Source organism: Pyrgilauda ruficollis, unplaced genomic scaffold (assembly GCF_017590135.1).
Source record: "Pyrgilauda ruficollis isolate IOZ18807 unplaced genomic scaffold, ASM1759013v1 scaffold14, whole genome shotgun sequence".
Classification (NCBI taxonomy): Eukaryota; Metazoa; Chordata; class Aves; order Passeriformes; family Passeridae; genus Pyrgilauda; species Pyrgilauda ruficollis.
Genome location: NW_024512543.1, coordinates 4,267,676 through 4,293,854, shown reverse-complemented (window position 1 = coordinate 4,293,854; position 26,179 = coordinate 4,267,676). Strand labels below are relative to the sequence as shown.

Here is a 26,179-nt window from a genome sequence, read left to right as displayed (position 1 = left end):
AGGCACAAAGGTGTCAATGCAGTCAAGTGCCATTTTCTGCTGTACTTCATTTCCACGATCTAACGTGGTCACAGAATAGGTGAGAATTTGTATCTTTCATCAGTATGTCCATTAACATACAGCTAGACTTATTTTAGGGTACTATGAGGCTCCCATGTCAAAGCTCTCCATTACCTTTTTGACCCAAGATTTGTGAACTGTAAATCAATGCTAGAGATTGATCCTGAGTGCATGTGAATGGTGGAAGCTTCTCGTCCTTCAATGTTGTGTTAAAATGATAATGTCCCTTAGAAAAAAAAAAGACATGACAAAGCTTAAGCTGGTGTCAAATTTCAAGGATGAAATGATTCAGTTATACTTCTCAGGTGGAGTAAACCCCTAGACTGACAAATAGCAATTCCTGTCTTCTTATTCTGGGGACTGCTATTTGTTTTATGAGAAAACTAGCAGCACATGCTGTCTTCAAATGAATATATCTGCACAAGTGATTCTGGGGAATTTTGGGCCAGAGTCTCTTTTACTTTAGTTTGAATTCAGATGAAGAAACCTTACATGAATATTCAAGAAATTAAGTGTGCCAAATCTTGCTTGACCAGCTGGAATGGTATTTTCTCATGTCCAACTCAGCTCTCTGTCCACTGGGCTTTGCTGTCAGAGGCCGCTGTTTTCCCAGGAAAAGCAGAAGAGTGTCTTGATTGTACCTTGTTGCTGAAGTTAACACCTGCAGTTAAAGATTTATATAATTGATTATGGTGGATTTTTGCTAAGATGCCAGGTTATCTGTGACACAGATGCACAGACACTGTCACACAGTATCTGTGACAGCTGATGCACAGAAAACTGGCCATTCTCATATATTTTTCCTCCTCCAGTTTGCATAAAAACACTGTGCCTCTGCCAGAAATTATTTCCATTGGAGGAGTCAGGAACCCTTTCAGTTCTTCCATCAAGATTCAGTGAGCTCATCTGCAAAGGCTATGAGTCTGACTCTTGGATCCCTTGTAGAGTCATTTTGCTGCATGGCCTAGATGTACCATCTGTTTTATCTCTGCTGGTAAAATGGGGCTAGCTATATTTATTCACTCAATGATGTTCTGGGAGATTCTTAAAAAGTCTGAAAGAATTGTGGGTTCTAAGATCTACTGGTTGTCACACAGTCACCCACACCTGAGTTTGGAGTTGTATTTAAATCACAGAAGTTGGAACACTTAAAAAATAATACTTTTAAAAACCCCAAACCTAAAAATTGGCATATGTAGACTAGCACAAGTCACATAGAACTCAATTTATTCTGTAAATAAGTGACTGCCAATGACTAATGACTTAGGATCTGATGACCTTTCTCTAAAGCAACTCTTGATAATAGAGGAGAAAGGATTTTCCACTTCAGTACAAATTGGATTGTATCCAAGGAATTTCAGAGCTCTTTGCTTTGAAGGAGCAGGCACCCCATGTAGCCATTACAAAAATGGAAGGCAAGAACTGAGTGGACAATGTTTTGTGTGTAATCTCTGGAAGAAAAAAGCTGTCCCAGAAAAGTTCCCATCTCTGAAGAATATTTTTGCCCTTCTCTGTCAACACACACTGAGAGAACAGCAGCATTTGAAATGCAAGATCCCATCCTAGTAATCTTCATGTACTTTTTTTTTGATTTGCACTTAATGTTAGGTATATAAAAAGCTGAAATAAACCTACAGGAAATTGAATTTATTTTTTTAGTGCTTATATGACTATATGGGGTTTAAGCCACCTTAACTGTGCTCCCCTGTATGTGCTCTGAGGTATTTCATCTTAGAAGTTTAACTGAAGGGAATGGCAGATTCTTCCTGTCTTTCTGAGTGTTGTAACTGCAGTTATCAAAACGAGAGATTATAAATGTTGTGTACACAATTACGACCCAGTAAGTCTCAATGAAGAATGAAGTCTCCAGTGTTAAAGTAAAAACAGTGTAAGTGGGAATCCCCCTCTGGGCTGAACACCAGTGGTGTATTCTGCAGGGATGAATCCTTACCAGAAGCATCCAGTTTGTGGTTAAATTTTTGTCACCATTTTCTCCTCCCACACACAGAGCAGAGGAAAACAGTGGTTACTCCACTCTCATTCTTTCTTTCCCATTTTGGAGCTTGTGATGGAAGGGAATTTGATCCCATGATGACTAGATGCCTGAAATCAAGCAACTGGAATGATTCTTTTGTTCATACTGGATGGAGACTGAAGAGCCAGGAGTGTCCGCTGGAGGAGGTTTTGTCATTGGAAAAATTGGACTGTGTTTTTCATTGGTGAAATACGTAGGCACTAGAGTTGTTTACTAGGTATAAACAGTGTGTAATAATATATAATGGACAGTTCCAAATACAATTAAAGACCAAAGTACACTTACACTTAAATGGCTTGTTTATTGTACCATGGAAAAGATGAGCTACTGCAGTAATCTGAGGCTGGCGATTTTACTGGGGGTCTGGGCAAAGAGGAAATGGTTGTAGATCTCATACCTCATTAGTCAAAGAGAAATTTTCTAATATTTCTCTGTTGAGACAGAATACAATTGAAATATGTATGGGACAATTGAAAACTGAGTCAATTGAACATTTAAGAATGTTCATAACATGAAACCCTGCTCCTTCTGAACCTCTGTCTTTAGTGTACATTAGGAAAGCGTCACAACTCTACATCACAACTACAAAGATAGGCAGAGCATAATAACTTTGCTTTCTGGTTATGGTTTTTTTTTTCTGAATTAAATATAAATGTGTGTGTGTGTGTCCTTAAATATTTCTAAAGAGGAGGTGCCATATTTAGGTAATAAAATATTCAGCACATAGACTAAAAAAAAAAATGTATTGTTATAGCTTGAAAAACTCTGCATGAGCTATTGGAATTACCTGGTGGCTGTGACCCTCTTAGCCTGTGCACATGTGGTTAGTTTCCATTGCATTCAATTGGTGTGATCAAAGAAAAGTGACATGATTGTCTGGTTACTTGTTTTGGTTTTTGTTAATACAGAAAAAATTACATTGGCTGCCACGTTCATGCCTTCTCAATGGTTGCAAAACCTGGAGTGCTGACAGTGTTATCTGGCAGTATTTGATCAGGGAGCCATGTGCATTTCATTTATGACATCTCTTTTCACCTTTCACAATCTTTTTATAGAGCATCCTTTGAGCGGGAAGAAAGATGTATTTTCATCAGAGTTTAAAGTGTTCTGCTGCTTTATGTAATAGTCTTTATTGCAAATCTCCCAAAACTTAAGCTCAAACTGGGCAAAGAATGATAAGTAGCATATTTAAATAGAATTATTTGTTGAGCAGTAGCAGATGAAACAGTTGGTGCGTTTGGTCGTGACTGGTGATATCGCATGGAACCTTTCATATAACTGAGCAGAGGGTAACCACGTAGCAACTGAGCTGGTTTTCTCTGTTTCAATATTGGTTTTGAAATTGTAATTTTTTTTTTTACAAGTGGTTTGGGGTTTTTTCACAATAATGCTTTTTAACCACTAGAACATGGTGTTAATTGCTTATATTTCTCTTTTTAGGCAATGATGAGCAAGTTATACTTCATGATGTTGAAAGGTAAATACACTGTGTTTCCACTGCTTCAAGAACTCCTTTAATGTCAACTCATGGGAGTCATTTTCTGTTTTAAATTAATGGTTTAGGAGAACAGTGTTTTAATACTGAAATTTGTTTTTTATTTATCTAAATTCATAACTGGAATGAAGTATTTCCTCTCATCCCATTTTCTTTTTCAGCACTTAGGTTCTGTATTGTTTTGACCTCAGGAAAAGAATGGTTATTAAATATATATGTTCTCCTGCAGACAGCGCAGTAGGTTCTGAGTAGATTATTCTAGCACATAAACAACTGTTGGCACATAAAGACTTCTTGTTTTTCAGCAGACTCACCTGACCTGTGTTTAAGATGGCTAGTGCTTGGCCTACCTAACTTCCTTTTTAAACTTTGGATGCAGCTGCCTGATTCTCCATACTAACACGAAGAATATTGCTTTTGGCACTTAACTTTCTACCAAAGCTGCAAAACAGTTGGGAATTGGGCTTTGTTGTGCTACATCAAGATTAGGCAGTTAGTCAAAGTATAATTAACACAGTAGCGGTAATATATTGAAATGGGTGTCTCTAGACATGATGTCTACTGAGCTTACTGCTTTTGAAGTAAAAAAACTTTAGAATTTTGGTCTGTACTAATAACTTCTACAGATTTAAGTGCTGACCATTCATTTAACATGAGCTCAAGAAAATTTGAAAGCAGGAGGAGATATGTGTAAGAATGGAGAAATATAAAACCTTATATTTCTTTGAGTTTCCTGAATAACATATGGACATATTTCAGGATGTGTTTGTCCAAAGCCCTTTGCATTGAATTGTTCAGTGTATATCTGCCTTCCATCATACCTTATGTCTGCTTCTTGCATAAATCGTACATGCAGCCTGGGCAAAGTAACTTTGTCTTTTGTTCTGATGGCTTCTCAGTAATATCGTGTTGCTTAATGGTTGGAGTTTTTTTTTTTTGTTTTTTTTTTTTTTTTTTTTTTTTTTTTTTTTTTTTTTTTTTTTTTTTTCTTTTTTGTTTTTGGGTTTTTTTGTTGTTGTTTTTAACATTTTAGGCCTTTTGGGAGGAGTGTTTTGTTTGGTTTTTTTTGCGGGGTGGGATGTGTGTGTGTGTGTTTGGTTTTGTGAGAGTTTTTTTTGTTTGGTGTTCTGTTTATCTTGTTTTAATTAAATGTGGGAATGTCAGTTTTAGAAGCTGATGTTTATTGTGTTCTGACTTTTCAAGATTCTACAAAATCTTTGTAATTGTTGCTTTTCTATATAACACATTTTTTCCTGCTGTGTCTTGTTTAGATGCTTTGACAAAATTCCTTCCTCTAGGGCTATTTTTTATGATCTTCTAAAAGAAATCTTAGTAGACCAAATTCTGATTGATTTCTATGGAAAGTTAATCTCTTTTTAATGATAACACTTCATCTATCAACTGCTTTTTTGTAACTTTAAGTGACTTTTTGTGTTACTGCTTTTGTCCCCCTTTTTATTAATGATCCCTGAGACAGAGTTAGTAGATCTGCCACTAAGAACATAATTTGCCATATGAGCAAAATGCTGATTTTATGTGGGATCTCTTTGGTGCTGCTTCCATGAGATATAGGGATTGTATATATAAAGTTTTTTCCCTAAAGAAATAAAGGGGCTTTTTAAAAGAAATAAAGCAGTACCAGGATCTACTGATTTTCTGATTTAGTATTTCAGTTTTTGACCACCTGTATTAAAGAATGAACTTTTGTCTTGTTTTCCTTTTTACATTAAATAGTAAAAATTGACTCCAGAGGTCCCAAGGCTTCTTTCCCTTCTTTCCCTTTCCTATTACACACTCCCAAACTTAAATCTAATGCATCATGTGTTCTCTAGCATCTTGCAGTATCTGAAGTTTTTAATGCTTGGGTTTTATATTGAAATTTTTTTATTTCCTCATAACATGATGCCACTGTACGTGGGTATTTTGTTTGGTTTTTACTCTAATTAAACACAAGGGTGGTCTTATGAAATTACAGAAACTTTGTCACAAAGTATTACTAGGTAGGTAAGCAGTAAATACTTCAGTTTAAAAAACAATAGCAAAAGAAGGAAGAATGATAATGTTGTGTCTCTCTTCCAGCACCGAGACCTTGGATGTGTTTGCCCATGAAGATGCAGTGTATGGCCTTTCAGTGAGCCCAGTAAATGACAACATCTTTGCTAGCTCATCAGATGATGGCCGGGTTCTGATCTGGGACATCCGAGAGTCTTCCCATGGCGGTAAGATCTCTAAAAGGAAAATATAATTGACTTAGGAAGAATCCATTAAGGCAAGGAAGAAAAAAGTTATGTTTATCTGGGACAGTCGATACAGTGAGTCTTGGAGAAAGGTGAAAGTGAGACACAATTCTTTTGGCCAATGATTGGCAAGGCCTGGTCTTTACAGTTCTGTTACTGTCTTAAATGACTAATAATTTTTATTGAAGATGGTGTTGAGCTGCTCACTTCAGAAACATGTTCATACTCCAGTGTATAAGAGCTACAATTGTGAATGAGCATAAGGAACAATAGAAAAGTAATCCCCCTACTTTTCATTAAAATGACTTAGTGCCTCATTAGTTTAGCTCCTGTAATCTCTCTTTGACAGGCTGAAAGGCAACTTTTGATACCTTAGAAGAAAACCGTGGTGCCAATCTATTTATAATAAAGGTAGGAAGGAAAGCACCAGTAATTAGTGACTGATTAGTGAATGATTTGACTAAGGAAATATACACAAATTTAAAGTTTATTTTAAAACCTAGCCCTTTGGCAATCTGATGTTTGTCTCTCCACTCAGCTGATGCAGGCCTTTGCTTCTCAGTGGGGGCTGCTGCCATTTTAATAACACAGCCTTTTATGTCCCAGCAGGATTCTGATTTGATGATGCAAACATAGAAGGTCAGTTTTGGTGTTAAACCTTATTTGGAGGCAGACTGGCAGAAAAAAAGTTGGCTTCTTTTCTTGTTTTTACTTTTGACTTATGACAATGAATAGCGCCATGGAGCTTCATCTGTGGTCAGAGACCTTTGTTTTCATCACTGCTAAAGAAACACCAAAAAGGAAAATGCCTGATGAAAAAACTTGTAATAGAGCATGGAAGGAGGGTACAGACAAGACAAATAAATGTTAATTCTGTCTCATTTGCTTGATAGGCAGTGGTTTCATAAGGTATTGAGAATTTGAGAGGGTTGCCTGCGTAACCCTGTTTTATATGTGGTGATGAGGGAAGTGAGGAAAGAAAATGACATAGCTCTGGAGTTGCTTGTGGGGCTACAGGTGCTGCACTCGGTGGCTCAGATAGGGACAATAGCTGTCCCCCTAGCACGTGAGTGACACAGGAAAGCAAAGTGAATGGGAAAGCAAACAGTGAATGGGAAAGTCTGGCCAAATCCTTGGCTCGAAATAGAGACTGATTCTGGTTTCTTAGTTGATTTAAAGAGTGGCAGCATGCCACAAAAGATGCAAACAAGGAAGAGAATTAGACTATGCTTAAAGCTGTAAAGCTCACAGAAGCAGAGAGAAGGTAACAGAGTCAAGGCTTTTCCCCACTCTTCATGGAGACAGTATTTTGATGGAATAAATAAGGCACAGTAGCAGCCCAAACACAGTCTTATGAGATGGAGAGTCTGAATGAGCATGTTTTCTGCTCTGTGTGTGAGCAGCAAGAGCTAACTGTTAACTTTTTTTTTTTATGCAAGAGGAGCACCCTTCTTGTCTGCTAGTACAGCACTTAAGAGGTGGTAAGCTTCTTTTCCCCAGAGTTAGCAGTTTGCTTTAAGCTGAGTTTCATACAAATTTATTTCACTTCTTGTAATATTATTCTCCCTTAGAAGCAATTGCTGCTACATTTATGGTTTGGGTAATCAGCAGAGGCTGTGGAAACTCTCAGGTGTATAGTACTAGGAAGCTTTCAGAAACTCCTCCATGTATAGCCCTTATCAGATGAGCATTTGGTCATGAACCTTAAAAAAAATTCAAGTATTTGATCTTTGAATAGCTAGTTTTAAACTCTGATAACCTTCCATAAAGAAAATGGTGTCTTGAAATTCAGTGTGTGTCCTTTTCCATATTTAGACAGAATTAATATACATGTGGGTGGATTTTAAAACTTCAGGTTTTATATTGCTTTGGATGTGTCAGCTTGAGAAGTGGTTTGAACATGTCTCCATATCTTCAGATCTTGTTATGCTGTTTCCATATTCAGCTGCCAAACTCCTTACATTGAACAGTTGAATGCATTGTTTGTTCTTATGTCTGAAATTTCAACTTTTTCAACAGAGCCCTTCTGCTTGGCACACTACCCATCAGCCTTTCACAGTGTGATGTTTAATCCAGTAGAACCCAGATTACTGGCTACTGCCAACTCAAAAGAAGGTGTGGGACTCTGGGATATTCGTAAACCTCAGAGGTATGAGCTGGCTGTCCTTGTTTTATACTGTGTTATTTCTTTCCCTTGGGAGGTGATGGCATGCTGCTTTTTTTTCTTTTTTTAAATTTAAGTCAGTATATATGGTAGTAAGAAAAGATGCAGAACAAAGTTAATAGCAGTGTTGTTAATAAATTATTTTGCATAATTAATATTCTTCTTCATACGTATGATCTAATTTGATTTTAAATGGGGCTAGATCTTCAGTGTTAAGGTAAGTGATTTTTAAGGTAAGTCAAGGTTCCAAAGCCTGCCTGGCCTCACCACTGCAGATAGGATTGGATTGTTGTGTCAAGTTCTCATCATTATATTTAACACTCTCTTGATACTACTGGAAGAATCTGTGGTGGGCACTGCCTGGTTTACAGTCTGTTTTTCCTGCCCAGCTCAGTTTTTATTGGCTGACTAGAGAGTGTGGTCAAGGCAGCTTTTTACTCAGTGCTTATGAGTTTAACATGGCTTCCTAAGTGATACAGACATCTGTAAAATCATTTGGCTGTCTAGATTTGCATAGAGTTAAAAGCAAGTTAAGAGAATTAGGTTGCAGTTTGAAATATGATTAGACTGGGTTCTAAAGTGGATGTATGCAATGTCTAATACCAGACTTTGGCATGCACGAGAGATTAAGATTTTTCAGTCTTTCAGATTGTGAATGTTCATTTTTCCATCATAAAAATCTGTGGTGGGTTAAGTCTGGCTGCCTGCCAGCTGTAACATAAATGAATGCAGGTGTTAAGTCTGCTTTCAGCTACCATTTTTCTGGGACAGCCATTAGCTCTCCTCCTTTGCTTGATCAGAGATGTGTCCAAAACACAGTAAGAAGGGTGTATGCTTGGTTTAGGAAAAGAAAATGGCTCTAAAGCACTCTGCTGCCACTGCAGATTTTTTTCCCATGAAACTCCCAGGAAAGAGGACTCTTCAGAATGATATGTGTCCTGCTAGTGGGCTGCCAAAGTCAGAGTCTCTCATATTTAAATAAATTACACTGGATTTTTAGTCTATTTAAAGTAACAGAGCATTTGACAAAACTTCTGCTTGTCTCTGTAGATCTAATTTGCTAATCTAGAAAGCTGGAACTTGTTTTTTAATGTATTTGTGGCCAATTCACTTTGTCATATGACGAAAAAAAAATTAATTTCAGATCAGTAAAGATACAATCCTCACTCTGGCGAGGAAGTGGAAGCCAGAATTTACACATCTCTCTGTGTATTTCAGTTTGTTACAGTCTCTTCTGGGAAAATACACTTAATTATCAGGAGGTAAAAATAGTTCTTGTTAAAGATAAGTAAATCCACATAATGCTGTAAGTACTTGTGGTAGACTGCATAAAACTGAAGTTGCTATGTGTGGGAGTTTGTGAATATTTTCCATATTCTTATATTAATAATAAAGGAAGCTGTAGTTGCAGGTAAGCTCTGCCAAAAACACTTTGGTTGGTGAGTGTTATAGGCCAAATTGGTTAAAGAGCCCTGAAATTCTCCATAATCTAGGGATAAACAGGATGCTGCCTGTGTAAGCATGCCACTAGCACAGCAAAGGAAGGCTACTGCACCAGATGCTTTCCTCACTGTCAAAAAAGTTTGCTAACTGTAAAAATTTTTGCTTCCCTACATGTCCGTAGCTCTCTTTTATACTGTCTTTGGCATCCAAGAGAACGTATTACTTCCTGAAGTGTAGGTAGGATGAAGGAATTGAGGTATTTGAGGGACAAGTATTGGTTTGATTGTTGAATTTTTGCTGGGATTGTTGAATAGCATAATTATAAATAACAACAGTAAAAAATTGCTAGATCTGTCTATTTCTTCCCTAGTCTACATTTTTATTTACATTGCTGCACATGACATTCACCCGTGAGGGATTTTTATGCCTTAAGCCATCAAGGGAAATTCCTCCTTTCCTTCAGTATTGATGTAGTCCATCAAAACACTGAGGCCACTGTGGAAGGTTTTCAGTCCTGTCATTCCACCCGTGGTGCCAATAGAAAATACTCAATCTGTTCAACTTCGGCTGCTTTGTCACATTGTGTGCTAGTGTGGTTTTGATTAGAGGTTGAATGGGTAGAAAGAAGGGGAAGAAGTGTAGATACTTTTAAATGTTTACTGTGGGTTGCTAAAATTTTAACTCCCGGTGGGGCAGGCTGGACCACAGCACTCTTGCAATGTGGGACATGGGAAATGGTTACATGTAGTTAATAATTTGCTGCTGGTATAACACTTGCTGTAAAACTGACTTCCCCAACTCCTGTCTGTTCTCAGAAGGAGGCAGAATTATATAATGCAGGCACTGCTTTTTGCTTCATAACTGGAGGCTGCTCTGGGGAACCTTGCTGCTGCTTGTCTGCGAAATCCAGCAAGTGAGAAGCTTGGAATTCCAAAGACTAGCTGTTTGTGGCCAGTAGCAGTACTGTAGTTAGCAATACCTTCACACAGCACATATTGCAGCCAACAGCACTATGTGTGTTGAGACTTTTTACAGATATAGGTGAGGTTTGATAAAACTGACAGGAATTGGCTGGCCTTTATTCATTTGAAGGGGATCAGGCTTGATGCTGAATTTCTTGTTTTAATCAGCAAAGACTCCTCAGGGGAAGTATAGTTTTTCTTTGATGCTGTTCAGCTTGATAATGGACTATCAGAAAAGGGGAGATTTGCTGTGAACTTCTAAACTTGTATGTCAATCAGTGGAATATGGCTAATTGTATAGTTTTAAACACATAGCTCTACATTTTCAAAACATTGAATAGAGCAGTAATGTCCTTGTAGGTTAGAGAATTCAGATGTAGATTCCATTGCTTGACAGGAACAAATGAGCTGTATCTAATTTATCCTGAAAATCTGAGGAGTTTTACAGCAGTGTATTTTTCTCCAAAATACATGGCTCTTCTCCAATTGAGTTATGGGAGTATTTGTCTCAGCTTGCTGTTGTATGCCTCCAGCCAGGAAAGTTGGTTTTGTCCACTTCTTTAGTCAGGCAACATTAATCACCCCTAAAAATTTTAAATTGAATAGTTTTAGGGCTAGGAAAGAAGTCCTGATTATGAGTAGATTTTATTAATATACCATGGAATTGGTTAACTTTCTAATAGGAAGCTGGGAGTGCTTTATGCTTGGCTGCTATGGTGAAGGAGGTGATTGAAAAGCCAGCATTTATTGGCATGCATGGAGAAATTTAGAGACAGTTGCACAGCTCTGAATTGTGGAAAGTTTAGCTCACTTCAAATGATCATAATTTGATTAGTCTTGCTGACTGAGTCAGGATACAGAGGCGGATTCATTTTGCTTTTTCCCAAAGTTCATTCACAGCTTGATATCTCTGCTGTCTCAGATTTACTGCAGCAATTGAGATTCTCTCTTTCTATCCCAGTATAGTAATAAGATCTGGATATGGTGGGTTGGCTCCTCAAAATAGCATATCAAGTGTTGTAAATATAGAACTAATATAATTCTACAATTATAAGCTGACTAGTGAGTCTGCAAATCTTATTTTTCTATTTTTAGAATGTGTAAGTATTTCTATTACTTCAGGTGGACGTTAAACTGAAATCATCTGTATTGTTTCTTTTTTAAAAAGAGGGCTTTTTGATTGAAAAGCTTTAAATGTGGTTTTGATTGGAGAGGCTGCTGTAAGGCATTCACACCACTAGATGGGGTCTGGAAGCTGTGCCTTTTTAAAAGAGAGTTCAAAAAGGGAGGTCTGTGCTTCTTCAACTATTTACAATAAAATATGTATTACAAATATTGTTACAGAATTGCTGGGGGAAACTCAGCAAGCCAGAGTACCTATATATTTCAAGCAAAGACTACGTTACTTCAGCTGTTGTTAGGTACTCATGTTCTCCCTTCTCTTTTTCCACACAGCTCCATGATCATCTTCTTTTTACTGAAATAAAAAGATTGCTTTTTGCCTTAAGAAAATATTATCATTGTCTCATTAATGCTTTCTTTTCCTATGTTCCCTCTGACCCACCACTTATGTCAACATATGTAGAAGTTTTTGAGATCAAAATTATATTGGTTTGTCCTATTAATTACCATCACATATTTTTAAACTGATCTTCATGCTGCAAAAAGGCTGTTCACAGAAGTGTGTCCTGCTTGTGATGGGAGCATTGAGCCAGTACTTTATGCACACTGGGATCCATTGGTGTGTCCACTTCAAGGGTTAAGATGCTTAGTCTTGTGTCATAAATATATATCTTGGGGTATTTTAGGTGAGTCTGGGAGGGCTTATCTAAAAACTACCAGGCTCTCATTCCTATGTCTGTTGCATAGTTATGTGTTTGACCTGTTTTTTGAGCCAACTCATCATGTTTAGAAATTAGAAAAATAAGCTGGAAAGACTTTGTAGCTTTCTTATGCCCTAGCAAATTGAACTTGGTTCAGGGAGGGTCCAGTGGCAACTGTAAACCATTGAGAAGAGGGCGTAAGGCCTGTAAGGCTGACAAGGGGACACAAAAAGGAAACATGTCCTCTTTTGAGGAGCAGTGAACAATTAGATATGCTCAGCTGTTTGTGGCATTCTGCTCATTCTGTTTTACTTGCTTTGGTTTCTTTTGCTGCACTAACCTTCCCCTTTTTTGCCTCCTCAGCATGTTCTTTACAAGATTTTTACAAAGTAGAAGTGGAACCTGACCAAAGCTGGGGATGATTTACCTTCCAAGTCTGCATGTTTCATAAGAATAAACTATAAGCAGGGAGTTTTTCTTTTTGTCATTTGACTTTTTGTGCTCCTGGAGTAAAACACTGTTCCAGAGCCTCAGACTTTACTTTTGGGATCTGGAAATGCATTTGTCCCCCTAATTCAAGTACTGCATTCAACTCCGAGTGAGGTAGAAATGCTTACACACAACAAACCTTTTTAAGATTCTTCTGAACGTTGAGGAGAGTTGTGCTGTCTGCATAGTTACAAGTCCATGTACTCAAAAAGCCCAATGATAAGATAAAAAAAATCCTTGAGCAACAGGGCAAACCTGGTATTCCTTGGTCATTGTAATCCTTATAGCATATTTCAAAAGCTAATTTTTTTTGGACCATACAAATCATAATAAGCCTAAGTTAAAGGAATGTGAGTTTTGGTGTTTTCCATCAAGTCTTTACAGATAAATCCAAAAGGAACATTATTTCAGCTTTGAGTTCTTTCTTTGTCTTGGCTGACAGGTAACTGCAGTTCAGAGCTCAGTGCAACAAACTTTTTTAGCTCACATGAAATGAATATTTGTGTATCAAAAAACACCAATCAAGAAGTCTTTCTTAGTGTACTCTAAACTAACATTAAATTTGCCTCCTGATCTGAGAATATAGAGAAGCAAACTCCTAAGCTGTGGACAAGGAACACATGTTGTTAGATAGTAGTGAATCATCTAGTGATCAGCTCATTAAACAGTAAGCAAAATATAGAGATATAGAAATTTTTTCCCTCTAGTAAACAAATTAGATTCAGGGGCATCTTGAGAGAGGACTCTTCTTAGCAGGTTTATGAATGTTGAGGTGTGTTGATCTTGCCAGTGTGTGGAGGACTTTGAAGATGTGGCTGCACTGTGCTGCTGGTCTTGAACTGACTGTATTTCCTAAAGTCTTTGTCTTGAACAGAGCTTTTCTGCCAAATGCTAATTACTAGGTGTTCAGCTTAGCCATTGTACTGCAAGTAAACATGATGCAACTCTTAAAACAATCTATTACATCCATAACTTCTGGTCCACATGTATTGGAGATCACAGGTACTTTTGCAAATCCAGTTGTTGACTCATGATTGTTTTGACTTGTAGTTTATCTTACTTCGTTTAGTTCCCAGCCTTTCAAAGACCTGATGAGTATTACTTTTTTTGGTTTTGTATCAGTGGTATGATAGCAAGAGGAAAACAGTGTTGGACATAGAGATCTTGGAGGTTGTATTAGATTGACATGTAGCTGGAAAAGCTAGGTTTCAGGTTTAGGAGGCCTCTCTCAATATCAAAATAGGAGTGGTAGCTACCAGAACTACAGGAAATTTGAGAGCACTTCTTCATAGTTTACTTAAGTGCATGTCAGATAGACCAGCTTTGCAAGAGAGGACTGAATATTACCTCTGAATAAAGGCATGGTTAATTCTGTTGGGTTTTTTTTTGGATGAGTGGATGTGCGATGGTAAGGGAGGAAAGGGAGATGATGAGTATTTGCAACTCTGTCTGTACCACAGGTGATATTTGTAGCCTGTTGCATAGAGAGGACTTTAAAAAATCTGTGTGATATTGTTGAAGGTATTCTAAGGTCATAAACACAGCATCATAACTGAGTACAAGCCCATAGATTGAGGTCTCCAATAGTTGCCAATTTTGGTTTCTAGGGTCATACCTTCAAGGTGTTTGATCCTTAGAGATCACAGAAGAAGAACAGAGATGGCAGTTATTTTCTGAGTAATGATCGCACATGTGCTGAATTTTTATACTTTCTAGCTTTCCTTCCTGAGCTCGCTCTACAAAGTAACTGTTGCCCTTTTTTATCTGTGTGTTACCAAGATGTCTGGTATGTTGGATGAAATACTGAGCTTCTGCAAGTGTGAGGGATCAGTATTGTTGCTGATTGTGCTGGGGATATTAATTCAGGGACCAGCCACAGGGTTTACTTCTGACACTGAGCTTACTGAGGTTCAGGGCTCTTTCTTGAAAAGCTAGTGCTGGTGAATTGAGAATTTTCTTCATGTAGAATCTGTAGGTGATACATGATAGCAGGAATAGTATGAGGATATTTAAAATTTTACTTTAACTGTTTTACATTTTGACTTTTCATGTGAAGGAAAGAAGCTTCTGATTGTCATAATTTCCAGTGTGAATGCTTTGGGATTCCCAAAGCCCCTGCAGGTGGAACAGCTCACTACATCATTGAATTGGCAAATACCTGTTTCAATTATTTCAGGGCAATAGAAGTGTGCTGCATGTTTCTGTTTGGAGTCCTTTGTCAGTCCTGCTTTGAGCAAAGCACTGTATTAAGGACTGCAGGAGAAATGTGTGTATCTTGGCAACCACTTGTTCATTGTCAGGTTTATAATTTCTTTCTCTTCCCAGTGGAATAATTTGTTGTGAATTTTGACTGATTTGATGTTGCTTAAAGTAATCCACTTAGGCTACAGTTTAACAAATTTTAAGTGCTGTTTTGGAGCTCACCAATATGGGTCAACCATACCACCTCAAATAGTTCAAATAACTATTTGTCTTCTCTTGCAGTTCAGGAAATAGAACTCATCCCACACATGTACCATCTTCATATGTTACACTTCTGTGCTACTGAGGCAGCTCAACTGATCAGTTTCTCAACCTAGAATTTAAAGATCTAACCAGATCCAACTTGGCACATTAGCCCTAAATTACACAGAACCTAAATGTAGATACTTTCCCCCCTATTTGTCTTCCATTATTTCTCAAGAGTTCCCTTTAGAACTTTTAGAAAGTGAACTGAATATTGCTTAAGTTCATGGGGATTGAATTTTTCTGAGAATCTTTGGGATGCATTGAAGGAACATTTGAATAGTAATGGCATCTGGGGGAGTAGTACTTTTCAGATGGCTTTTGGCTTTGATTTCCATATTGTAAACATAAGTCTCAAAAATATTTGCCACAAACTTAGCCAAAATCAACTACTTATTTAGAGTTAGAAATATCTAAGGTAGCTTACTCAGCCTTTCCCCCTTTCTTCTCACTGAGGGGAAAAAAGTGAGTACTTGCAAATGAGTCTTTTTTTTTTACTTTGGTCAAGGAGAGATGGTGACAAGGCTTTAGTCATGTTGGTGGCTTTCCTGCCTGAGGAGACTTTTTTTGGTTATTGCCAGCTTCAGTCATTTGATGCTTTTTTTTTTTACCTTTTTTTTTTTTCTTTAAAGACAGGAGTGCAGCCTAAAGTTTTGAAACATGTAAATCAGTGAATTTATTGTTAAACAATTTTTTTTATTCTGAAGCAGTAATTTCTGTTGCTGGTGTGAACACTACCTGAGAGATAGTCTGGAAATACTTAAGTTTGCAAGTCTACCAAATAGTGCCTGGTATTTACGTGTGTGAAACAGGTACTGTAGTCTCTTTTTCCCACCCTTATGCCTTGTCCTTATTGTGGAGTTTACAGGGACGGTACTGTAGGAAGGACCCTCTCACTTAGCTTCTGTTCTAGATGTACACACTCCATATTTCATTTGCAGTCTTGCTTTATGCATGATCTTGTCAGGCCTCTTGGGATAGAGGGTTTAGCTTAGCTTTCTCTGTGTTTAGTCTGGTGTCCTTCTTGGAGTGGAGTGTATTTATAAAGATTTTTAACTTTCCTGTAGGATCCCTGGATTTGTTGAACAGACACAACTGAATTGTGGAGAACTGAGTTTCAAATTGTATAATAGAGTGTTCTTTGTAGCTCAGCTTTTAATTCTTTGCTGTTCTCAGATAGGGTTTTGGTTATTCTTCTGTTCGGCCTCTCCTGTCTTGATTGTTCTCCATCATATGCACGGGGATTTTCTGATTTGAAAATGAAACTTCTTCACACCTATCAGCATCCTCACGTTAGCACTCTTGGTTCTGGCAGGCACTTTAAGCTCAGTGCTGTCCCTTTCCTCAGTGGGATCCAGCTTGCTCCTACAAGCAGAGGTGCTATTCAGGTTTTAGATATTCAACACTGTGTGTAACTGTAAACAAGAAGTCAGGAAACCTGGTTTTGTTTCACAGTGTTGGTTAGGTCTGCTGGTTGACCTTTCTTGCCCTCAGTTTTTCCTGTACCAAGAAAAGGGAAAACTGCCTACTTCAAGACCTCATGGTGTTTAATCTTTTTGTTAGCTTTGAAGTACTTTAGCACCCAGGTCTTTCTAAAGCAAGAGCTTAAAGTGCAAAGCATTGTCCTTGTCCTTGTAATGCAAATTTTAAAAGTATAATCTGTTGCTCAAAAGAAGCTCAGATTGAATGGGTTTTTGTAGACTGCTTTCTTAAGGCAGTAATCATTGTAAATCTTGCCCTAATCACATCTATACCTCAGTTTAATATGGAGGGAATTAAAAAAGAAACTTTTTTTTTTAAAAAGGGAGAAAGGAAAATTTTTAAAAATATTGGTAGCTGAAATCAAAGGAGAAAGCCTCTTAGTGCATTTACTAGGAGAACATATGAAAAATCAGTTAAACCCTATTTTAAGAGAAGGGAATTAGTCTTTGAAACATCAGTCCAGGGGAAATTGTGATAGAACCTGATGAGTCCAAAGTTACATCTGCAGTTGTATTCACTTAGCTTTAGGTGAAAATTGATGTTCATCTTTTACCTACTAGAGGCAAAAGCTTTGCTAGTTCAAGACTGGACTCTTCTACTGCAGGAGCATTTTGGATCTTGGCAATTTTCCTGTCAAAAGAAAGGCCTACTTTCTTCTTGCTGCTATTTTCTTTAATAGCTATTTGTGTAGTTTTTGTAAATTAAAAATTCTTGTAACTTAACTAGAGAAAAGCAGGGAAGTGAGTGTGTGTATATATATATATACATATAATGGGATAAGAGAACAAATCTGTGGCTGATGTTACTCATAAGCTTTCCTAATGCAAGACAACAATTGCAGCACAGAAATGTGCAGGAAAAATGTATTGTGGGACTGCAGTATTGACACCGAGACTCATTTTGCATAAGGTATGAAAATGGCTTCATTCTTCAGGAGGAACTGCCAACTTTTACACTGAGAATATTTTTCTAAGGTAACATTCTCTGATATCCATGTTCTTTGTGCTGTAAGGACTTTGGTGAAGGCTTGGGAACACATCCTTCTCCTTTATTTGGGCTAGAGGTCATCTTCCCATGCCATGTCTGGCTGTATTTGTATCTTCTCTATCTGGTTATCTGATGGAACCTGCTCCTTTGTGTTTTGCTGGATTTAGCTGAGCAGTGTTCCCTGTCACAGTCTGTACTCCATCCTACAAGGTGCTATTTCTGAACAGACTGCATAAGGGACTCTGATCAGAGAATTTAGGGATTAGAAAAGGATGGAAAAGATCAGGTGTTTCAGCTAGTTTGTTTGTGGCTGTTGGACAGTTGCTTTTTATGTTGTATTCTCAAGTTTCTTTTTTTTTTTGTTCCCTGTCACAGTCTGTACTCCATCCTACAAGGTGCTATTTCTGAACAGACTGCATAAGGGACTCTGATCAGAGAATTTAGGGATTAGAAAAGGATGGAAAAGATCAGGTGTTTCAGCTAGTTTGTTTGTGGCTGTTGGACAGTTGCTTTTTATGTTGTATTCTCAAGTTTCTTTTTTTTTTTTTTTAATTTTTTTTTTCCCCTGAAAAACTAATTGTCTACTTACTAGATCTCGTTTATTACTTACATTAGAGTAACACCTACATGATTCAAGCAGAGAGTGAGAATAGGACACTCTTGTGCCAGGTGACCCACAGAATGTTTGTGAACGAGTCTGTAATAAGACCTAAACAAATCTTGGCTAGAGCTGGAGGAGGATGTGAAGCATCCAAACAAACAGGATCTTTTTTTTTGTTTGTTTTGTTTGCTGTCATTTGCTACTGTTCAGTCTGTGTAATGGCAGAGGTAACCTTAAATCCTGAAAGGATAAAAATAATACAGATGAGGGGAGAATTTAGTAAACTTTCTGCCTCTGCTCTTGCCGTCTTCCTCAGAATACTGAAATTCTTGAGGTATTTTCCTGTGAATAAAGGCAGAATACAGGAAATCATAATGCATTCTGGAGAGCTGCCTGAGATTACTGATGTAGCAACATTTTCATTCAGTTATGCAGTTAGGTCGTAAGGGCCAAACTAGGCAAGCCTTTGTTGTTACATTGTTGGGTTGCTCTGGGTACATAAATGGTCATGTCTGATGTTTTTAAGGCTCCAGTTTCTGAAGTCTGTTATCAGGTAAGAATCTCAGTTATTTTTAAAAAAATTAAAATATTGCCCTTATGGTTTGGAGGGAACAGCAAAGCTTCTGTTCACCTTTGAGGTTGCCATGCATGAAAGTTCATTAATGATAGGGAGATTCCATTTTGAACTAGTTTATATGTTTCTGACCCTAACAGTAAACAGCAAAGAAATGTCACGTTCTTGAACATGCTGAATCTTCACTCTGAATTCTGTACTTTTCATATCTTGGTGGATGGAATTGATTTTAATTGTACTTTTTGAAGGAGAGCAAAACTATTAGTTTTGCCAATAATGCACAGCCTTTATTTTATTTGGTTATTGTTTAATGTCCAAGCAAATACCCCTTACTTCTTGGTAAGGATTCTTGGAGACAGTTCTTGTGAGGGTAGTAAGATAATAGTGATGACAGAATTTAGAAAAATGAGCTTGTTTCTGAAAAATTATAAAATCTTGAGTATGGCTTGTATACCTTCAGACATGGATGGACTTCCTTCACATTTGTTATCACTTATAATACTTATAGTGAAATGTCGTACTCTTAGACACAATTTATCTGCTTTTCAAAGAAACTATCTTGAGATTTCTGAGACTCGTAATCTACTTTAAAAAGGTCTGCATGGTCATTGAGCAGACTGCTCAATATTGTGCTGACTTTTCTGTTATTGGTTAATTTGGCTCTTAAGTGTTTGCTTCGGACTCTGTATGAATTGTGTCCTTTTAAGCACACAGTATTTTTCTTGAAAATAAACCCCCAAACTTTTCTGCAGTTTTCCAGGCCAAAGTTCTGTTTGCCAAGTTTCATTCCAGTTATTTTTTTGCACAGTTAGAAGTTTCTCAATTTTGTGGTTACAGAATTGCTGACAAACACAGTTGTATGCAATGGTGTGTATTAGTTACAAGCATTCAGTTCATTCTTTCCTTTTAAGGTCATTCTTTCATTAAGTTAGTCTCACTCACTGCTGGTTATGACACCAACACTTTTCCCTTGCTTAATTAATTTCTTTTCTTAAATGACAGCCCTGTCCCAAGGACAGTGTCTGTACTGCAGTGCAGTGATACTGCTCCTTCCCTTGCTGCACTAACTGCCAGTTAACCGAATTATTTAGGTTAGTGGTGCTGCTCGTGGGTTGAAAGCCTTCCATTGTTTGGCTGAGCTGTATTTAGTTAGCCCTTGCCCGCTGCCTGCGTGCTGCGTATCCAGCTACGGAAATGACCATATTGCATAGAATCGTCCATTCTCTCCCTCCTCAGCCTCCCTCCAGCTCCAGCATGTGTGTTTGGATTGCAATGTTCCATCTGTGGACTAAATATTTCTCTTAATCATACAATATGACTTTTTAAAAAACTCAGGAGTGCATGTGTCTCTCTCTATATTGCTTCCAGAGCTGGTAGGCAACATCAGCATTCCACAGCTGTCTGGGTGAGCCAAATTTGGAAGCAGAGTAAATCCGAGTAGTCTGGCTTTGGATTCATAAAAATAATGCCTCTGGCAGAAAGAGCAATCATCTTGTTCAGAAGTGTCCTTTTAGTATTGCCTTCAGATTTCTCACTAGCTGTCATGGTCTGTGTCAAGATGAGAGTATTGTTTCTGGTGTGATGCATCAGTAAACTTTTAGTAACTGCAACAAGGTGTTGCCTCTGAAACTCCTTTGTTAGTGCATGCAGTAAGTGGCAGTTCTAACATGAGCAACGTATCCAAACATGTCTACCCTGCCCCACATAATCCTGTGAAAAGTCCAAAAGTAACACTGACTAAAAGGACAGCACAACACCCTGGTGCAGCTGAGAAAGGGAATATAGTCATTTGAACATGCTTTAAACAGCACTTCTCTTCCCCTTCCCTCCCCCCTCCTCAAAAAAAAGAAAGTGCAAAAGCTCTCATTCTGATTAATTTGAAGGTCTTTAGAGCATCAGACATCCTTCATTTCCATCACATGTGTGGCTGAATTGTGTGGAGTGAGGGTCAAAGGCAGGCAAAGCTGTAGATCTTTTGAGAAGTATTAGCTGTGCAGTTCCTTAATTCTAGACTTTTCATGTGTGGATATTTTTTTCTGAAGTTCTAGTCTCTCTTGCTTCCTTTAATCTCTGAAGTAAAACATTCTTTTGGAGCTTTGTCACACTGAAGTTACTGCAACACAATACAGAATTCAATTCCAAGTGTTTGCTTTGGTACCTTTGACTGCTATAGGAGCTTAATGAAACATCTGTAAGCAGAATGGAAGCCAGTTTAATATTGCACTCCTATTGCTATAAAATATAATCTCAAATGATCTCAGGCAGGGTATAATACTAGTAACAATGAAAACTTTGCTTGAAGACTTGAAAGGATGGGGCATCTGGTAGGCTCACTCACTTGCAGGCAGGAGAGAATTCTGGGCTGTGATTTGGATTAAGGGGGAGAACTGGTAATGAGGAGAGAAGCTTGATCTTGGTGCAGCAGTGTTTGCACCTAAACATTAAGTCTGGTTGGTGCATATTTCTTATGACCTTCTTATTCATGTTGGACAACACATATATTTTTTATTAAAAATTAACTTTTCTTAGCCAAAAAAAACCCTGGAATTGTTTATTCTGCCTGGTTTGTTTTGTTTTGGTTTGGTTTTTTTTTGTTTGTTTGTTTGTTTGGTTTTTTTTTTTTTTTTTTTTTTTTTTGTTTTTGTTTTTTTTTTTGTGTTGAGTTCTTTGTTTGGTTGGGGTTTTGGTGGGTTTAAGATGTTTTAACTTGTTTGTCCTTTTTGAAGAAAGTGGAAAATTCCATAGAAAAATAAATGGCTTGCTAAGACCTATCAGAAGAGGGAAGGCAAAAATATCATATGTGTTTTGGTTATCTTGTTTTGTTTTGATTTTTAATGACTGACTGAGTATTTTGAGGTGAGTGCTTTATTGATCTCAATTAACAGAAATTAATTGAGGCTCATGGGAGGGATCCTAAATCCTTGTCTCTAATGTTACAGTTTCTAGTATTAAATTCTCTCATGTTTTAATTAAATACCTTGAACATGATTAATAAAAGCTTGGCAACTTTGCCTTGGAGGAGGAGAACATGAGACACCAGGACTGTTCACGCTGATAGAAGTGTTCTGAAGTTTTGGTGCCCAGCCTTAAGAACTTACTAGTTAGCTGGCTTTGAAAATGTGACTTTTGGTGCCTTTGTGGCACTCTGGCTTTGACTGTTCAGTGCACAAAGAGCGTGTGTGTGAGAGAGCAGCATATTTCTAGGGCATTCATTATGTAGAGTCTTATATTTTGTGTTGGTTTTGTTTAACTCTGGCTTAGGAACAATGGTTTTTTAACTTTACGGTATCTCAGGCAATGATGCATGTTTCGACCTGCATGGAATGTGGCTTCCCATCCATGTGGAGTGACTCATTCTTCACAGTTGTTGGGGCAAAGGGCTATATCAGAAGGTGGTATGCATTAAAATCTGTGAGTAAGCATCCCTCTAGAATTTACAAATTCTGAGCTGGCATGCTTTTTCTGGTCCAGAAGGGGCATAAAAGTCACAGTTCTCAACAACATTTGATGGTTATTGCTCAAAACAGAAGTGTTAACAAAAAATTGAGCTTTAGTCCTGTTTAGGAAGGTTTCAGTGATCACTGAACAAAAAAAGAGATAAAATGTCTTCCATCTTTGTCTCGCTTTCCATATACATAATAATTTCAAGTACACAGATTGAATTAAGTCTTTGAAAAGATCAGAAAATCTGTACAAGTTGCATTTAAGGTGTGCTTTGATTAACTTTAGGTTCCTTTGTGGAACGAGTTCCATTTCTGTTACTTTTTTAAAAAGTCTGGAAACGTGTGAACCTTTGGGTTTGTTTTGTGTATGTCAATAAGAATGGATACAAATACTCCAGCTCTGAATATACAGCCTTATATGAGACAAGGAAACCAGCTAATCCTTCCACATGAGAGTTTTAGGTAATAATGTCATGTGATAACATAATTGTCTTGCCTACTTGGCAGTATTTTTAGATGAAGCTAGTTCAAGATTAGCTAAGTGACTTATTTTAGCATTTCTTGCAATAACATGTTAGTAAGATGTCCTTTTATTTAAGACATCTGGAACTGATTGTGGAGTTTAAACATCCTCTGATGCCCTGTAGAGATATAAATAGAAGCAGAAGAGAGAGAATGGCCAGCCTGTCTACATTTGGAGAAAATGCCATCCGGTGCCAGAGCAAGGGTAAAAGACTGCTTGGTTCAAGAACCAGCTAACAAAAAGGGCTGAGTGCTGGTAGGGTCAGTCTCAAAGGCAGACATCCCAGAAATAAAAGGACAGCCTTTTTAAGGCTAAGTGCTCTGCCCATCTTGGCTCCTATGCAGGACATGTACTTTTTATTAACAAAACTATTTACAGTCTTTAACTTCTCTGTTCTGAAGACTTTACAAACATAGCATTTTGATAGCTTGTCATTCAGGTTTCATATTAAGATTTTTCAGGAATTGAAAGCAGAAACTAAATAAGATTCTAGTTTCCTGGGCTTGTTTGAAAAGCCTCAGTAAGATTAAAGAGTGTTCTGTCTTTAAGTAGTTGAGTTGGTTTGTGCAGCCCATCTCACCGACTCCCACTTGTCTTTCCCCAGTTCCCTGCTCCGCTATGGTGGGAACCTTTCCCTTCAGAGTGCCATGAGCGTGCGGTTCAACAGCAATGGCACCCAGCTGCTGGCCCTGCGGCGGCGCCTGCCCCCCGTGCTCTACGACATCCACTGCCGCCTGCCCGTCTTCCAGTTTGACAACCAGGGCTACTTCAACTCCTGCACCATGAAGAGCTGCTGTTTTGCAGGTGATCGTGATCAGGTAATAAGCAAGCAGTGCTGCCTGGAGTCTCCAGGGTTTCCATGACTCTTTGAGGACACCTTTGTGAGGGTGGCTTCTTTCTGGTTCAGCAGATAACACAGGAAGCAGGACACGTACAGGCTTATTCAGAACTGTTTTGCAAGGTGGGCTCTGAAAGAAGGAAAACATATACCAAAACACATGAGAAGTTTTACCTGTTGTTTGATGTGATCTAATACTTACTTAGAAGATTATATGCAGAAGAAAATATTTGCTGTCTTTTTAGGTCCAATTAATACAATGTTATCTACTCACCTACATATGATAAGGAAGCATCTTCCTTGCATTTCAATTTTGTTACAGAGTGGCGTAGAGGCAACCCCACAAAATTTAAATATTGTGCATTTATGGGGTTATTAATTCTTATTTCAAATTATAGTGTTTCTCTTTCAATACTCGACTACTAGATCAGGTAGGATAAGGTATTTGTAGGTTAGTGTCCTGTAAGTGGTGATGGCAGCTGGTAAGGAAGGGATAGTCTGTTACTTCACTGAGGCAGGGCTCTGTCCCTACTACTGATCACAAAGAAATAGGTCACACATAAAGTGGCTAACAGAAGTTCATATGATTCTAGAGCCAGATATTGTCTTTGGACAGCTGTATTTAATAACCCAAGGCACTGTTTAAGGGCAAAAGATGTACTTTCAAGCTATGATAGTTTCAAGCTATATAATCTGAAAATTTCTTAACTGTCATCAGCAAAATTCTTGCAGCCAGAATTTCATGACTAATTCTATTGCTGCTGCTGCAGGAGGCAGAGTTGAGCTTCTTTCAGATTGCAAGTAGGAAATACATTCATGTCATTGAACTTGAGCAGTTTTCCTTAGTTCTGAATATTATTTGACAAGAATGTGAAAATGTGATAATGAAACTCATTTAAAACAATTGAGTGGCTTACTATAAAGCATGGGAAAACACATGTGTTGGTTAAGAAGAAAACCACTGACAATTTGTGGTCCATTATTTAGTCAGCCTAAAGATAACACACTTTTCTCCTCTGGAACTCAGTGTAGAGCTTAAATTATGTGTACACTCTGACACATAATTTAGCTTCTCATTTGTTACTAAAGATGTAGAGAAAAGTCTAAGTATATGTTGCTCTGCTTTCTAAGGCATTTTCTTATGGGTATAGCAGGAGTATGTCTGTTCTGTATAAGGCGGATTCGATACTTCAGGAGCCTGCATTTTTTAAAAACTTTATATTCTTGTGGCTTGACAGACTTTCTGTTTGGAAAAGTAGCAGCAGGTAATGCTGCTAATAAGTTGAAAATCAGCAAAAGACAGTTATAGTCTCTCATAAAACTATACGGAGCAAATAGAGAAGATGAACTTTTCTGTGGAATGTTAGAGAGATGTGGAATTTGACATTTAGATACAAGCTCATAGCCATCTTCCAACTGGAACGAAAAATGATAATGAATGCAGAAAAAGCCAACACATGCTCCAACTCTGTGTCTGAAACTGTCCAGTAATGTTCAAATTCAGTGGCTAAGATTGTCAACATTAGGGATAGCCCTTAGGGACTGCCTTTTACAGGGAACCCAATTCCAGTTGCAGGTGTATCTAGAAAAGAAGATTGGAGTTGGAACCTACTGTAAGATAGACAAGGTGAATAAAAAAAACCCAATTTTTTTGAGTTTTGCCCTTCTATACAACGAGTATGCTTTGTATAATGTATACAAGTCTTCACCCCTGCAAATCAGAATTCATCAAAAGAAGAAATAATTCTGTATCCAATTTAATCTAGCTCCAGTTGCCTCTCCCTTTTAATATTGCTGTTCTTAGCCTTTATAAAGAATGTCTTTCATTTGAGATCCATGCAAAGTAAGCGTCACAGAATACCTTGCTTGTATTTCCTCATAGGATCAAAATTTTGTGTGGGCTAAGGCTCATTTGAAAGGACTTCATTTGAAAGTGGATAAGAAAGTTGCTTTCAAATTGCGGTAGGAAGGCTTCTTCAGCAGTTTTTTCACATTGAACCTCTGATTTTCTCTGTCTTCAATTCTTCTTTTCATCTTTATTAAACTGCCAACTTGATATTTTTTTCTTTTTTAAGCTGTCTTAAATAGTTAAGTTGTACCTTTCTTACAGAGCACAGTAAATTAAAAATGGAGTCTCTTGTGTTCAGAAACTATTATTTGTTGTCTGCACAGGTAGTTCACTACATAAAGTTGCATTTCTATACTACATTTTAATTCTAATAAGAGTTAAAGTTAAGGATGATAAGGATTATCCTTAACTCATCACTGTTTAGAATGCAATTCCATTGGGAAAAAAGTGAGCTGCTGAAAGGGGGAGGCCTTTCTTGTCCAGCAGAGGTAATGTAAGACCGTTCACTGATACCACTTCCTAACTTGGCAGCAGCATTTACATATTTCCCTGGGTTAATGACTTGTACTGACACTCAGAGAGCTCTGACAAGCATTTGGATGTGATATAGGGATCAGAAGATAGATGGGAGATGGAGAGATGGCCTTTCGGCTCTGTTAGATTCAGCTT

The 26,179-nt window shown here is 37.8% G+C and overlaps 1 protein-coding gene across 5 annotated transcripts in view; it reads left to right on the top strand.

The window, feature by feature from the left end:
- Positions 1–26,179, top strand: part of DCAF5 (DDB1 and CUL4 associated factor 5) — a 70,120-nt gene that overhangs the window by 10,914 nt on the left and 33,027 nt on the right. For all 5 annotated transcript variants that reach the window (XM_041459804.1, XM_041459801.1, XM_041459803.1 and 2 more), the window contains exons 3-6: positions 3,536–3,572; positions 5,670–5,809; positions 7,847–7,976; positions 23,428–23,641. In XM_041459804.1, the coding sequence (XP_041315738.1) occupies positions 3,536–3,572; positions 5,670–5,809; positions 7,847–7,976; positions 23,428–23,641 (521 nt within the window). The remainder of the gene's footprint in view (positions 1–3,535; positions 3,573–5,669; positions 5,810–7,846; positions 7,977–23,427; positions 23,642–26,179) is intronic.